The sequence below is a fragment of the Anolis sagrei genome, chromosome 1 (genome assembly GCF_037176765.1).
Source record: "Anolis sagrei isolate rAnoSag1 chromosome 1, rAnoSag1.mat, whole genome shotgun sequence".
NCBI lineage: Eukaryota > Metazoa > Chordata > Lepidosauria > Squamata > Dactyloidae > Anolis > Anolis sagrei.
Window position 1 is genome coordinate 329004820 of NC_090021.1, and position 12354 is coordinate 329017173.

The window sequence follows — 12354 nt, forward strand, 5'->3', positions numbered from 1 at the left end:
ACACTGGAGGGCCTAAGTTTGCCTATCCCTCCTCTCTCTCTCTCTCTCTATATATATACATATACACAAAGACACTTGTTTTCCTCAGGTTTTCCCCTTTTCATTTACTTATCTCCTCAGAAGCACAGACTCAACTAACACCTGGAGGGAAGGCCTGAGTTTGCCCATGCCTGCTGTATGTGTGTGATATACACATACACACACAGAGACTTATTTTACACCTTGAGGGAAGGCCCCAGTTTGCCCATGCCTGCTATATATATAAATACACACAGAGAGAGACTTATTTTCCTCAGGTTTTCCCCTTTTCATTTACATCTCCTTAGAAGAGCAGGCTCAACTAACACCTGGAGGGAAGGCCTAAGTTTGCCCATTCCTCCTCTCTCTCTCTCTCTCTCTATATATATATATATACACACAAACACTTGTTTCCTCAGGTTTTCTCCTTTTCATTTACTCCTCTCCTCAGAAGAGCAGACTCAACTCACACAGAGAGACTTATTTTCCTCAGGTTTTCCCCTTTTCATTTACTTCTCTCCTTAGAAGAGCAGGCTCAACTAACATCTGGAGGGAAGGCCCAAGTTTGCTCATGCCTGCTGTATGTGTGTGATATACACATACATACACACACAGAGAGATTTATTTTCCTCAGGTTTTCCCCTTTTCATTTACTCCTCTCCTCAGAAGAGTAAGTTCAACTAACAAACACCTGGACAGCCTAAGTTTGACCATCCCTGCTCTCTCTCTTTATATATATATATAGAGAGAGAGAGAGAGAGAACAAGATACTTGTTTTCCTCAGGTTTTCCCCTTTTCATTTACTCAGAAGAGCAGGCTCAGCTAACTAACACCTTGAGGGCCCAAGTTTGCTCATGCCTGTTGTATCACACACACAAAGACACTTGTTTTCCTCAGGTTTTCCCCTTTTCATTTACTCAGAAGTGCAGGCTCAGCTAACTAACACCTTGAAGGCCCAAGTTTGCCCATCCCTGTTCTCTCTCTATATATATATACACACAAAGACACTTGTTTTCCTCAGGTTTTCCCCTTTTCCTTTACTCCTCTCCTCAGAAGAGCAGGCTCAATCACCTAACTAACTCTACAGGCCCTCCTTGACCTGAGGGAATGAATGGAGAGAGAGAGAGGGGCAGAGAGAACGCGCTCCCATTGGCTCCCCTTCGGCCACGCCCCCTCGCTCCTCCTCCCTCCCTTCCTCCCTGTGGCTCGCGCCCTTCGCGAGCAGCAGCACGCGCCTCGCCCTCGCGCCCTTCTTCGCCCGCGGCTGCACAAAAAAAAGCAAAGCACTCCAAATGCAAGCAGCTGCTGTTGCTGGTGCTTGCATTAAACAAGAGGCGGTGGCAGGCGGCTGCAAAGCACGCCGACGCCTGCCTGCTTGCCTCCCTCCCTCAATCCACGCCTCCCTTTGCTTTCCACGCTCCACATTTATAAGTATTTTATTTTTTAAAAAAAATACAAATATATAATATGTATAAATATATATATATGTTATATACATATAAGCCAAGCTGGACGCCTGCGCCCTCTACTGGAGAGAGAGAGAGAGAGACAGGCACATTTCCTGCGTGTTCACTCCCACGCCAAAGGTGGGTTCAACCGCCTGCAAGTCACAACGACACAGAAAAGATCTTTCCCCCCCCCCCTCCTTTCCTTTGCAAAGGGTTTGGCCGCTCACACCTGGATCTGTTGCAATGAGACAAGACCTGTCATGCAAAAGAGTTCCTTTCTCCTCCTCAGTGAGGAATCCGCCTCACTTTAAGGAGGCATCTGCACTGTAGAGTTAATGCAGTTTGGCACCGCTCTGAACCCCTATGGCTCAATGAAAGGAAGGTGTAGTTTTATGAGTCTCTGGCCTTCTCTCTTCCAAAGGTATTGCACCAAACTTTTTAAAAAAATCTCCCAGGATTCCATAGCATTGAGCCATGGCAGTTAAAGTGGAGTCAAACTGCATTAATTCTACAGTGTAGACATAATAATAATGGAGCTCCCGGTGGCACAGTGGATTAAAGCGCTGAGCTTGTTGACCGAAAGGTCACAGGTTCGATTCCGGGGAGTGGTGTGAGCTTCCACTGTCAGCCCTAGCTTCTGCCAACCTAGCAGTTCGAAAACATGCAAATGTGAGTAGATCAATAGGTACCACTCCGGTGGGAAGGTAACGGCGCTCCGTGCAGTCATGCTGGCCACATGACCTTGGAGGTGTCTATGGACAACGCCGGCTCTTGGGCTTAGAAATGGAGATGAGCACCACACCCTAGAGTCAGACATGACTGGACTTAATGTCAGGGGACAACCAACCTTATTTCTAGATCGTCCTCTCTTCCCAGAAAGACTCATGACAATTTTCTCCATTTTATGAATTCCTGGGATTTGCAGTTTTTGCCAAATGTTATGCTTCACCAAACTACAACTCCCATAGCAGTCAAACTGGTGTCAAGCTGCAATAAAACTACAGTGTGGACACACTGCAGATTGAACTGGACAATCCTAGGCCACAAAAGTCTCCAGTTTGAGACTTTGTCCAGTTCCCTTAAAAACCTCTCACCTAAAAATCCAGAATGAAATATCCTTGGAACTCATCTACACCGTGGAATTAATGCAGTTTTGACACCACTTGAACTGCCATGGATGAATGCTATGGAATCCTGGGAGTTGTAGTTTCACAAGGTCTTTATTTATTTACTATATTTATATACTGCCTTTCTCACCCCTGGGGAGACTCAAGGCGGTTTACACCATATTAATGGCAAAAATTCAATGCCAACATACACGTAAAAAATAAAATTCAATGCCAACATACACGTAAAAAAATTCAATGCCAACATACACGTAAAAATTATTTATTTATTTATCATGTCAGGAGCAACCAGACATTTGTATTACATTTTTAACAAAATACTGGTCAAAGGACATTTAATCAACTACCAAACTTGCAAACTGTGTTTTGTCTGTTTGTTTTGTTAAAAATGTAAAAATAATAATAACTAAACAGTAATATATAACTAAGACTACGCATTATTAAAACCATTAAACATAAGACATAAATAAAATTTAAACATTAAGACAAAGCATTAAAACATCCTTTAGCCTTCTCTGCCTGAGACAAAGGCTCACCAAACTACAAATCCCAATTGGGCTGTAGCAGTTAAAGTGGTGTCAAACTGGATTAATTATACAGTGTGGACGTACCCTTAGAGGAAGGAAACAAGAGAAAGTACCGAGAGTCCCTTACACACGCCAAGTCAAGAGTGAAAAGAACAAAAGCACTGTGTTGTCAAAGGCTTTCATTGCCGGAATCACTGGTTTGCTATATGGCCATGTTCCAGAAGCATTCTCTCCTGACATTTCGTCCACATCTATGGCAGGCTTCCTCAGAGGTTGTGATGTCTATGGGAAACTAGGCAAGTGAGGTTTATATATCTGTGGAATGTCCAGGGTGGGAGAAAGAAATCTTGTCTGCTTGAGGCAGCAACCAGCAGGCTTTGAAGCTGCAAGGCCATTAAATGCTAGTCAAGGTGGCAAAAAATGGGAATTCCAGGCTATCTGCCTTGATTTGGATTATAGGAGTCTATGTTTCCAATAATTTCCAATAATCCCGTTCAGGGGAATTCCGGACAAGAAACAATCAGGTCCAGTTAATCACCTCCCAACAAAGGATTCCCTCAGGCGGTAAGAAGCCAGACCTCCAAACTGCTAGACCATTAACTGCTAATCAAGCTGGTCAATTGCAACATTCACACTTGCCTCAAGAAGACAACAGTTCTTTCTCCCACGCTGGGCAGTCCACAGATATATAAACCCCATGCTAATCACCTCCCAACAAAAGATTCCCCTAGGCAGTAAGAAGCCAGATCTTGAAACTGCTAGACCATTAAATACTAACCAAGGTGGCCAACTGCAACATTCACACTTGCCTCAAGCAGGCAAGAGCTGTTTCTCCCACTCTGGATGTGCCACAGATATATAAACCCCACTTGCCTAGTTTCCTATAGACCTCACAATCTCTGAGGATGCCTGCCATAGGTGTGGGCAAAACATCAGGAGAGAATGCTTCTGGAACCTGGCCATAAGAGGCCAGAAAAGTCACAACGTAGCAAAAGCAGTCTTAATTTTTTCACTGAAAGCAGAAACACTACTATATATATATATATACACACACACACACACACACCCCAACGCAGGCAAAACATCAGGAGAGAATGCTTCTCAATCATGGTTATAAAAGGCCAGAAAACTCACAACAACCTAACAAAAGCAGTCTTAATTTTTGCAATGAAAGCAGAAACACTATTATATATAATACACACACACAGACATACATACACACCCCAATGCAGGCAAAACCACAGGAGAGAATGCTTCTGGAACATGGTCATAAAAGGCCAGAAAACTCACAACAACCAAACAAAAGCAATCTTAATTTTTGCACCGAAAGCAGAAACACTACAATATACAGTATGTATGTATGTACACACACACACACACACACACCCCATGTATGTATGTATGTACGCACACACCCCTCAGTACAATATATATGAAAGAGAAAACAGATATATACAACAACTCTCATGCAGAAGTTATTTGTGGAAGAATAAATAACTCCATTGAGGACAATGGGAGGAAATATTGGAATTTACTTACCGGCCAAGCGAACTGGAACGGGATCACAATCCTGCCCATGTCGGAGCTCTTCCCCACGTGAAAACCAGTGCGGGTGTTGAGATAAAAAGTATTTCCACCAAGAACAGGGGTAGATCCGGCGCCGAAGCTGCACTGCCCGGTGGGCGTGATTTTGGCCTGGTATTCCTTCAAGCAGACCTTGATGTAAGTGTCGCATTCGTCCCGGTTGCAGTCTGCACGGAGGGGGGTCTCGGCCGGGACGCCACCGTCGTCGCAACACCCCCCATTCAACAATTCCCCGTTGATGTTCCTCACCGCGTTAATCTGCACCTCAAAATAGCCAGTGGACTGCGAGACCTAAAAATAAGAGGAAGTCCAATGTATATAGTATGTATATATAATGCCCTCAGTATCTATCTATCTACCACAGGCATGGGTCAACTTGGGCCTTCTGGGTGTTTTGGACTCCAACTCCCACAATTCCTAACAGCCTCAGGCCCCTTCCTTTTCCCCCTCACCATCGCTTTTGGATAGAGACTGAGGGCTAAAGACCTTGCAAAACTGTAAATCCCAGTAGTCCATAGGATGGAGGGTATCTCCACTATATGCCGCCTGCATCTATATGCAGTCTCACACTGCTAAGACTCAATTTGATACCATTGTCATGGCTGAATGCTTTGGCAATGATGGGGTTTGCAGTTTTGCAAGGTCTTGGTGAGGTACCATCACTCTTGGATAGAGACTGAGGGCTAGAGACCTCACAAAACTGCAAATCCCAGCAGTCCACAGGGATGGAGGATGCATCTCCACTACATGCCGCCTGCATCTAAATGAAGTCTCACATTGCTATGGCTCAATCCTATGGCAATGATGGGGTTTGTAGTTAGATGAGGTATCATCGCTCTTGGGTAGAGACTGAGGGCTAAAGACCTTGCAAAACTGCAAATCCCAGCAGTCCACGGGATGGAGGGTACATCTCCACTATATGCCGTCTGCACCTAAATGCAGTCTCACACTGCTATGGTTCAATGCTATGTAAATAATGGGGTTTGTAGTTTGGTAAGGTACCATCCCTTTTGGGTAGAGACTGTGGGCTAAAGACCTTGCAAAACTGCAAATCCCAGCAGTCCATAGGATGGAGGGTGCATCTCCACTATATGCCATCTGCATCTAAATGCAGTCTCACACTGCTCAATGCTATGGCAATTATGGGATTTGTAGTTTGGTGAGGTACCATAACTGTTGGGTAGAGACTGAGGGCTAAACTCCTTGCAAAACTGCAAATCCCAGCAGCCCATAGGAAGGAGGGTGCATCTACATTATATGTTATCTGTATCTAAATGCAGTCTCACACTGCTCAATGCTATGGCAATGATGGGGTTTGTAGTTCGATGAGGTACCGTGGCTCTTGGGTAGACTAAAGGCTAAAAACCTTGCAAAACTGCAAATCCCAGCAGCCCATAGAATGGAGGGTGCATCTACATTATATGTTGTCTGTATATATATTGCTATAACTTAATGCTATGGGATCCTGGGAGTTGTAGTTTGTCTTTAGCCTTCTTTGTGCATCACCACACTATGAATCTCATCAATTCTAAGTGCATCTACTGAAGAAGTAATGTAGTAGAAATGCCAAGGCTCCCTAAGGTTTTGAAATCTTGGGATTTATAAGAACCTTACAAAACTAGAAATCCCAGGGTTCCCACAGCCATTACAGTGAGACCAAGCAGCAGTGCAGAGTTCCCTTCACTTAGCAGCCTTCCAAGATTTTAAAATCCTGGGATTTATAGGTTGGTGAGGGACTCTTTGGCAAGAGGGGCCAAAGAACCTTGCAAAACCAGAAATCCCAGGGTTCCCACAGCCATTACAGTGAGGCCAAATAGCAGTGCAGAGTTCCCTCCACCAAGCAGCCTTCCAAGGTTTTGAAATCCTGGGATGTATAGGTTGGTGAGGGACTCTTTGGCAAGAGGGGCCTAAGAACCTTGCAAAACTAGAAATCCCAGGGTTCCCGCAGCCATTACAGTGAGGCCAAATAGCAGTGCAGAGTTCCCTCCATCAAGGTTTTGAAATCCTGGGATTTATAGGTTGGTGAGGGACTCTTTGGCAAGGGGGGCTTAAGAACCTTGCAAAACTAGAAATCCCAGGGTTCCCACAGCCATTACAGTGAGGCCAAATAGCAATGCAGAGTTCCCTCCATCAAGGTTTTGAAATCCTGGAATTTATAGGTTGGTGAGGGACTCTTTGGCAAGAGAGGCCTAAGAACCTTGCAAAACTAGAAATCTTAGGGTTCCTACAGACATTACAGTGAGGCCAAATAGCAATGCAGAGTTCCCTCCATCAAGGTTTTGAAATCCTGGGATTTATAGGTTGGTGAGGGACTCTTTGGCAAGAGGGGCCTAAGAACCTTGCAAAACTAGAAATCTTAGGGTTCCCACAGCCATTACAGTGAGGCTAAAAAGCGGTGCAGAGTTCCCTCCACCAATCAAGAGGGGGAAGAAAATAGAAGAGAGATCTATCCCTTTTGCTAAACTGGTTGGGAAGCTGCCTTAAAGGAGCCCTGTGCAAAAAAAAAGGGAGACTCCGTTTGCAAACTGCAAGCAACGCTTCCCAATAATAGTAATACAGAATACGATTTTCCTGCCTCTTGGCGGAATGGGGTTGGACTGGATGGCCCACGAGGTCCCTTCCAACTCTATGATTCTATTCTATGATTCATTCTATCTCTCTCCAGGGCAGGATTTTAAGAGGCGCGCCCTATTCCTAGGAAAGACCGGGAGCCATGCAAAAAAGTCCGGGAAACAAGAGGCTGGAGCTAGGCTGCTATATTTATAATGCACTTCGCATTGCATTATATACCTATAGCTGGATTGTAGGGGTCTACACTGGGCATATAATTCAGTTCCAAACTGCATTGTGTGGCGGTGTAGAGCCAAGCTAGAGAAGAAACCCAATTACAGCCGTGCAAAACAGAAAAGAAAGAAAGAAAAAGCATGGAGCGCCTTCCAAACCAAAATGGGCAAACGCCATACATATATGCATTAAACCCTTCCCAATCATACTATTCAAGACCTTTCATTAAGTTTGGGTTTTCAAACTTATTATCTTTGCAAAGGATCGATGTTTACATTTATACTAAAAGCAATCTCTTTGCAAAAAGTGGGCTAAGGCTTCCCCCCCCCTTCATGAGAGACACTTTATATTTGCATTCAATATTTTAAAATAAAAGCAATTATCTTTGCAAAGGGAGACCCTCCCCCCCCCTTTATTTAAATACACAAACAATATCTTTGCAAAGTGGACCAGGCTTGCTCCCTCCCTCTAATGGTCTTTGCAAAGTGGGTAAGCAAGGCTTTCCTTCCCTTTCGAGAGAAACCTATTTGCATGGAACTTTCACCCATTGCAGCATGACCTATCTATCTATCTATCTATCTATCTATCTATCTATCTATCTATCTATCTGCAAGACCAATTTCTTAAAAGTTTCACCCATTGTAGTTTGATATAAGTATTTGTATACCTGCAAGACCTAAAGTTTGAGATATATATATATGTATGTGTGTGTATCTCTATCTCTACAAGACCCATTTCTTAGTTTCCCCCATTGCAATTTCCTATATCTTAAAAGTTTCACCATATAAATGATATATATCTGCAAGACCCATTTGCCCTAAAGTTTCACCCATTTTTACTGTTTGATAGATCTATTGTATCTACCTATTTGCAGGACCCTTTTGTCTTAAGGTTTCACCCATTGTAGATAAATCTATCTATCTGCAAAACCCATTGGCTTTACAGTTTCACCCATTACAGTTTGATCTATCTATCTATCTATCTATCTATCTATCTATCTATCTATCTATCTATCTGCAAGATCCATTTGTCTTAAAGTTTCACCTATTGCAGTTTGATATCTATATCTATGTATCAATCAATCAATTAAACCCATTGGATTGGTCTCAAACTTTCACCCACTGCAGTTTGATCTATCTGCAAGACAAATGTCTTAAAGTTTCACACACTGCAGTTTGATATATATATTATCAATCAATAAGACCTATTGATCCCAAACTTTCACCCACTGCAGTTTGATCTATCTATCTATATCTACCTATCTATCTGCAAGACCAATGTCTTAAAGTTTCATCCATTGCAGTTTGATTACATATTATCTATCAATCAATACGACTCATTGATCACAAACTTTCACCACTGCAGTTTGATCTATCTTTCTATCTGCAAGACCTATTTCCTTTACAGTTTCACCCATTACAGTTTGATCTGCAAGACCCATCTCTCTTAAAGTTTCACCCATTGCAGTTTGATTACATATTATCAATCAATAAGACCCATTGATCACAAACTTTCACCCACTGCAGTCTGATCTATCTATCTATCTATCTATCTATCTATCTATCTATCTATCTAAAGACCCATTTGCTTTATAGTTTCACCCATTCGTTTGATCTATCTGCAAGACCCATGTCTTAAAGTTTCACCCATTGCAATTTGATATCAATTAATCAATCTGCAAGACCCATTTGCCTCAAACTTTCACCCACTGCAGTTTGATCCTTCTTTCTATCTGCAAGACCTATTTCCTTTATAGTTTCACCCATTATAGTTTGATCTATCTGCAAAACCCATCTCTCTTAAAGTTTCACCCATTGCAATCTGATAAATATATTATCAATCAATCTGTAAGACCCATTTGCCTCAAACTTTCATCCACTGCAGTTTGATCTATCTTTCTATCTGCGAGACCTATTTCCTTTACAGTTTCACCCATTACAATTTGATATATATATTATCAATCAATCCGACCCATTGATCACAAACTTTCACCCACTGCAGTTTGATCTTTCTATCTGCAAGACCTATTTCCTTTACAGTTTCACCCATTACAATCTGATTTATCAACCTGCAAGACGCATTTGCCTCAAACTTTCACCTACTGCAGTTTGATCTATGTATCTGCAAGACTCATTTGTTTTTAAAGTTTGGAGAAATATAGATAGATAGATAGATAGATAGATAGATAGATAGATAGATATCTGCAAGACCTATTTGTTTACTTATCTCAATGGAGACAAGAGCGGGATGATAATAATAATGCTAATATAAGGGAGGGAACAGCTTGCTCCTTCCAGCCCATTGCAAGGAGAGAAATCCAAGCCAGGGAGTGAAGCCCACTGCAAGGGAATGGATAGGAACCAGGGAGCCCGGGAAGCGTCCTTTTCTCCCCTTACCTGCACCCAGAAAGTTAGGAGCAAACACAGCCGGGGCGCCGCCAGAAGGAGAAGCGCCCGCATGCCTGCTGCTCCGCGTCCGAGCCCCGCGCGCCTCCGCTGGGATCAGGCAAGGAGAAGGCAGCCGCCGAAGGAGGAGAAGAGGAGGAGGAGGGACCCGGCTCCACCAGCCATCGACCGGCCCCTCCTGGGAGCATCGAGCAGCCCCTGCCAGACCTTGCCTCCGATTCCCAGCAAAACGCAGCAGCACCAGCAGGAAAATAGAGGAGGAGGAAGAGGAGGAAAAGCAAAAGCGCTCCGCGTGCCCTCCGCCGCTCTCTCTCCGCCGCCTCTCTGTATGCGCCTCTGCTGGCGCGGGCGCCCAACAAGTAGGTGCCGGAGTGACAGCTTCATCGCCCATTAGTCAGCCGCGCCTCGGGCTACATATTCATGAGGATTAAAAGGGGGCGGGGCTTCAGGCGGGGAGGGCGGGGTTTTTTCCATACGCGCGCGCCAAAGGAAAGGAAAGGAGGGAGAGAGGGAGGAAGAGCGCGCGCGCACTGCACAGTCCCAGGTTTGGCGCAGGCGCACAAGCCTTCCCTCTTTCTTTTCTTCCTGCCCGCCTCTGACTGGCAGCCCACGCGCCGAAAGCGTGCCTGGGTTTAGAGCCTCCAGCGCTCTTGCTCTCTTTCCATTCTAGTTTCAGTCTTTCTAGGCGTTTAGTCACTTATATTTCTCATGCCATGCTCAAGATCCTTGCAAATAAAACTCCAGCAATACATGGAGAGAGTTGGAGATGGACCTGCTAGGTTGGCAAGATCTGGAGCTAACAGCAGGCGGGGCCAACAGTTGGTAGGAGCTGGGGCTAACAGCGGGCGCTCACCCCCATCCTGCAGATTCGAACTGCCAACCTTCTGGTCAGCAAGTTCAGCAGCTCAATAATTTAACCTGTTGCACCACTTATGCCAGTAAGGTAATGCTCAAGATCCTTGCAAATAACACTCCAGCAATACATGGAGAGAGTTGGAGATGGACCTGCTAGGTTGGCAGGATCTGGAGCTAACAGCAGGCGGGGCCAACAGTTGGTAGGAGGTGGGGCTAACAGTGGGCGCTCACCCCCATCCTGCAGATTCGAACTGCCAACAAGTCAGCAAGTTCAGCAGCTCAATAATTTAACCTGTTGCACCACCGCAGCCTGACAAAGGTCTCCAAGCTATCTATCTCTATATCCTATGGCTGGGTTGACCGGGCAGTGGGGATATCCAGCTGCCTACCCTGGATGGCAAGGCGCTATGCGCGTCATCATTGGTAAAGAGTCTGGGAAGCCTTTTGGACCCTCTGCTGATGATGGAGGCCCAGGTCTCCGCCGTTAGCAGAACCGCCTTCTTTCATCTACGGCAGGCTAGACGGCTGGCCCCCTCCCTGTCCAGGGATGACCTAGCTACAGTGATCCAGGCCACGGTCATCTCAAGACTGGACTACTGTAACGCCCTCTACATTGGCCTTCCTCTGTCGGTGATCCGGAAGCTCAAGTTGGTACAAAATGCAGCTGCTCGGCTTCTTGCGGGAATTCCAATGAGATGCCACATAACACCAATCTTACGGCAGCTGCATTGGTTACCAATTGAGCACCGGATCACTTTCAAAGTGATGGTACTCACCTTTAAGGCCTTGCATGGTCTGGGGCCGATGTACCTGAGGGACCGCCTCACCCCCTACCAACCCCAGAGATCCCTCCGTTCTGAGGACCAAGATCTATTGGAAGCCCCCAGTGTCAAGACCTTGCGTCTTAACAGCAACCAGACGCAGAGCCTTCACAGCAGTGGCACCGTCACTCTGGAATGCTCTGCCACCTGAAGTCCGTGCCTTGCGGGACTTACCAGCTTTCCGCAGGGCATGTAAGACATACCTGTTTCGACAGGCTTTTAATGTTTGATATTGCTGTTTTTAAATTGTTTTAAATTGCTTTTAAATTTTGTTAGATTTTAGCCATTCTTGTAAGCCGCTCCGAGCCCCAGGGGAGTGGCGGCATATAAGTTCAAATAATAAATAAATAAATAAATAAATATTGGCAACTTACATCTACGATCCAAAACATTCTACATTTGATCTTAGCCAAAAGGCAAAGAAGCAATTCCAAGTATTTCAGAGAAGGAGTACTCAACCTGCATACTGAAGGCACCAATAGACAGTCAAAGTGTCCAAGAAGGATGCACATCTGCTTGGCAGGAATTCTATTCATTAATCCCAACTAAACACACTTGTACAGTGATTCCCAAACTGGCCGTCCACCTGTTTTAGCCTTCAATTCCCAGAAACCCCAATTAGCTTGGCGAACAGTCAGGAATTCTGGAAAGTAAAGTCCAAGGAAGACGCCAGCAAGACATGGAGAGAGAGTTGCCAGATGTACAAGCTGGGTTTAGAAAAGGCAGAGGAACGAGAGACCAGATTGCCAATATCCTCTGAATAATGGAGAAAAGCAGGGAGTTTC

At 44.8% G+C, this 12354-nt stretch overlaps 1 protein-coding gene and 1 non-coding gene across 3 annotated transcripts in view; both read right to left on the reverse strand.

Annotated features, from left to right (window-relative positions):
- Positions 1-10298, reverse strand: part of JAG2 (jagged canonical Notch ligand 2) — a 114752-nt gene extending 104454 nt beyond the window's left edge. Inside the window, exons 1-2 of one of the 2 annotated variants that reach the window (XM_060754478.2) lie at positions 9885-10298; positions 4660-4995 (exon numbers count right to left, since the gene is read on the reverse strand). In XM_060754478.2, the coding sequence (XP_060610461.2) occupies positions 4660-4995; positions 9885-9947 (399 nt within the window). In that variant the 5' untranslated portion in view covers positions 9948-10298. The remainder of the gene's footprint in view (positions 1-4659; positions 4996-9884) is intronic. The other variant, XM_060754486.2, reaches the window with a different exon arrangement.
- A 1517-nt stretch (positions 10299-11815) lies between these two features.
- On the reverse strand, positions 11816-11998 carry LOC137095972 (U2 spliceosomal RNA). Its single transcript, XR_010909113.1, has one exon. It is a non-coding gene; the product is annotated as a U2 spliceosomal RNA (small nuclear RNA).
- Positions 11999-12354: the final 356 nt, after the last annotated feature.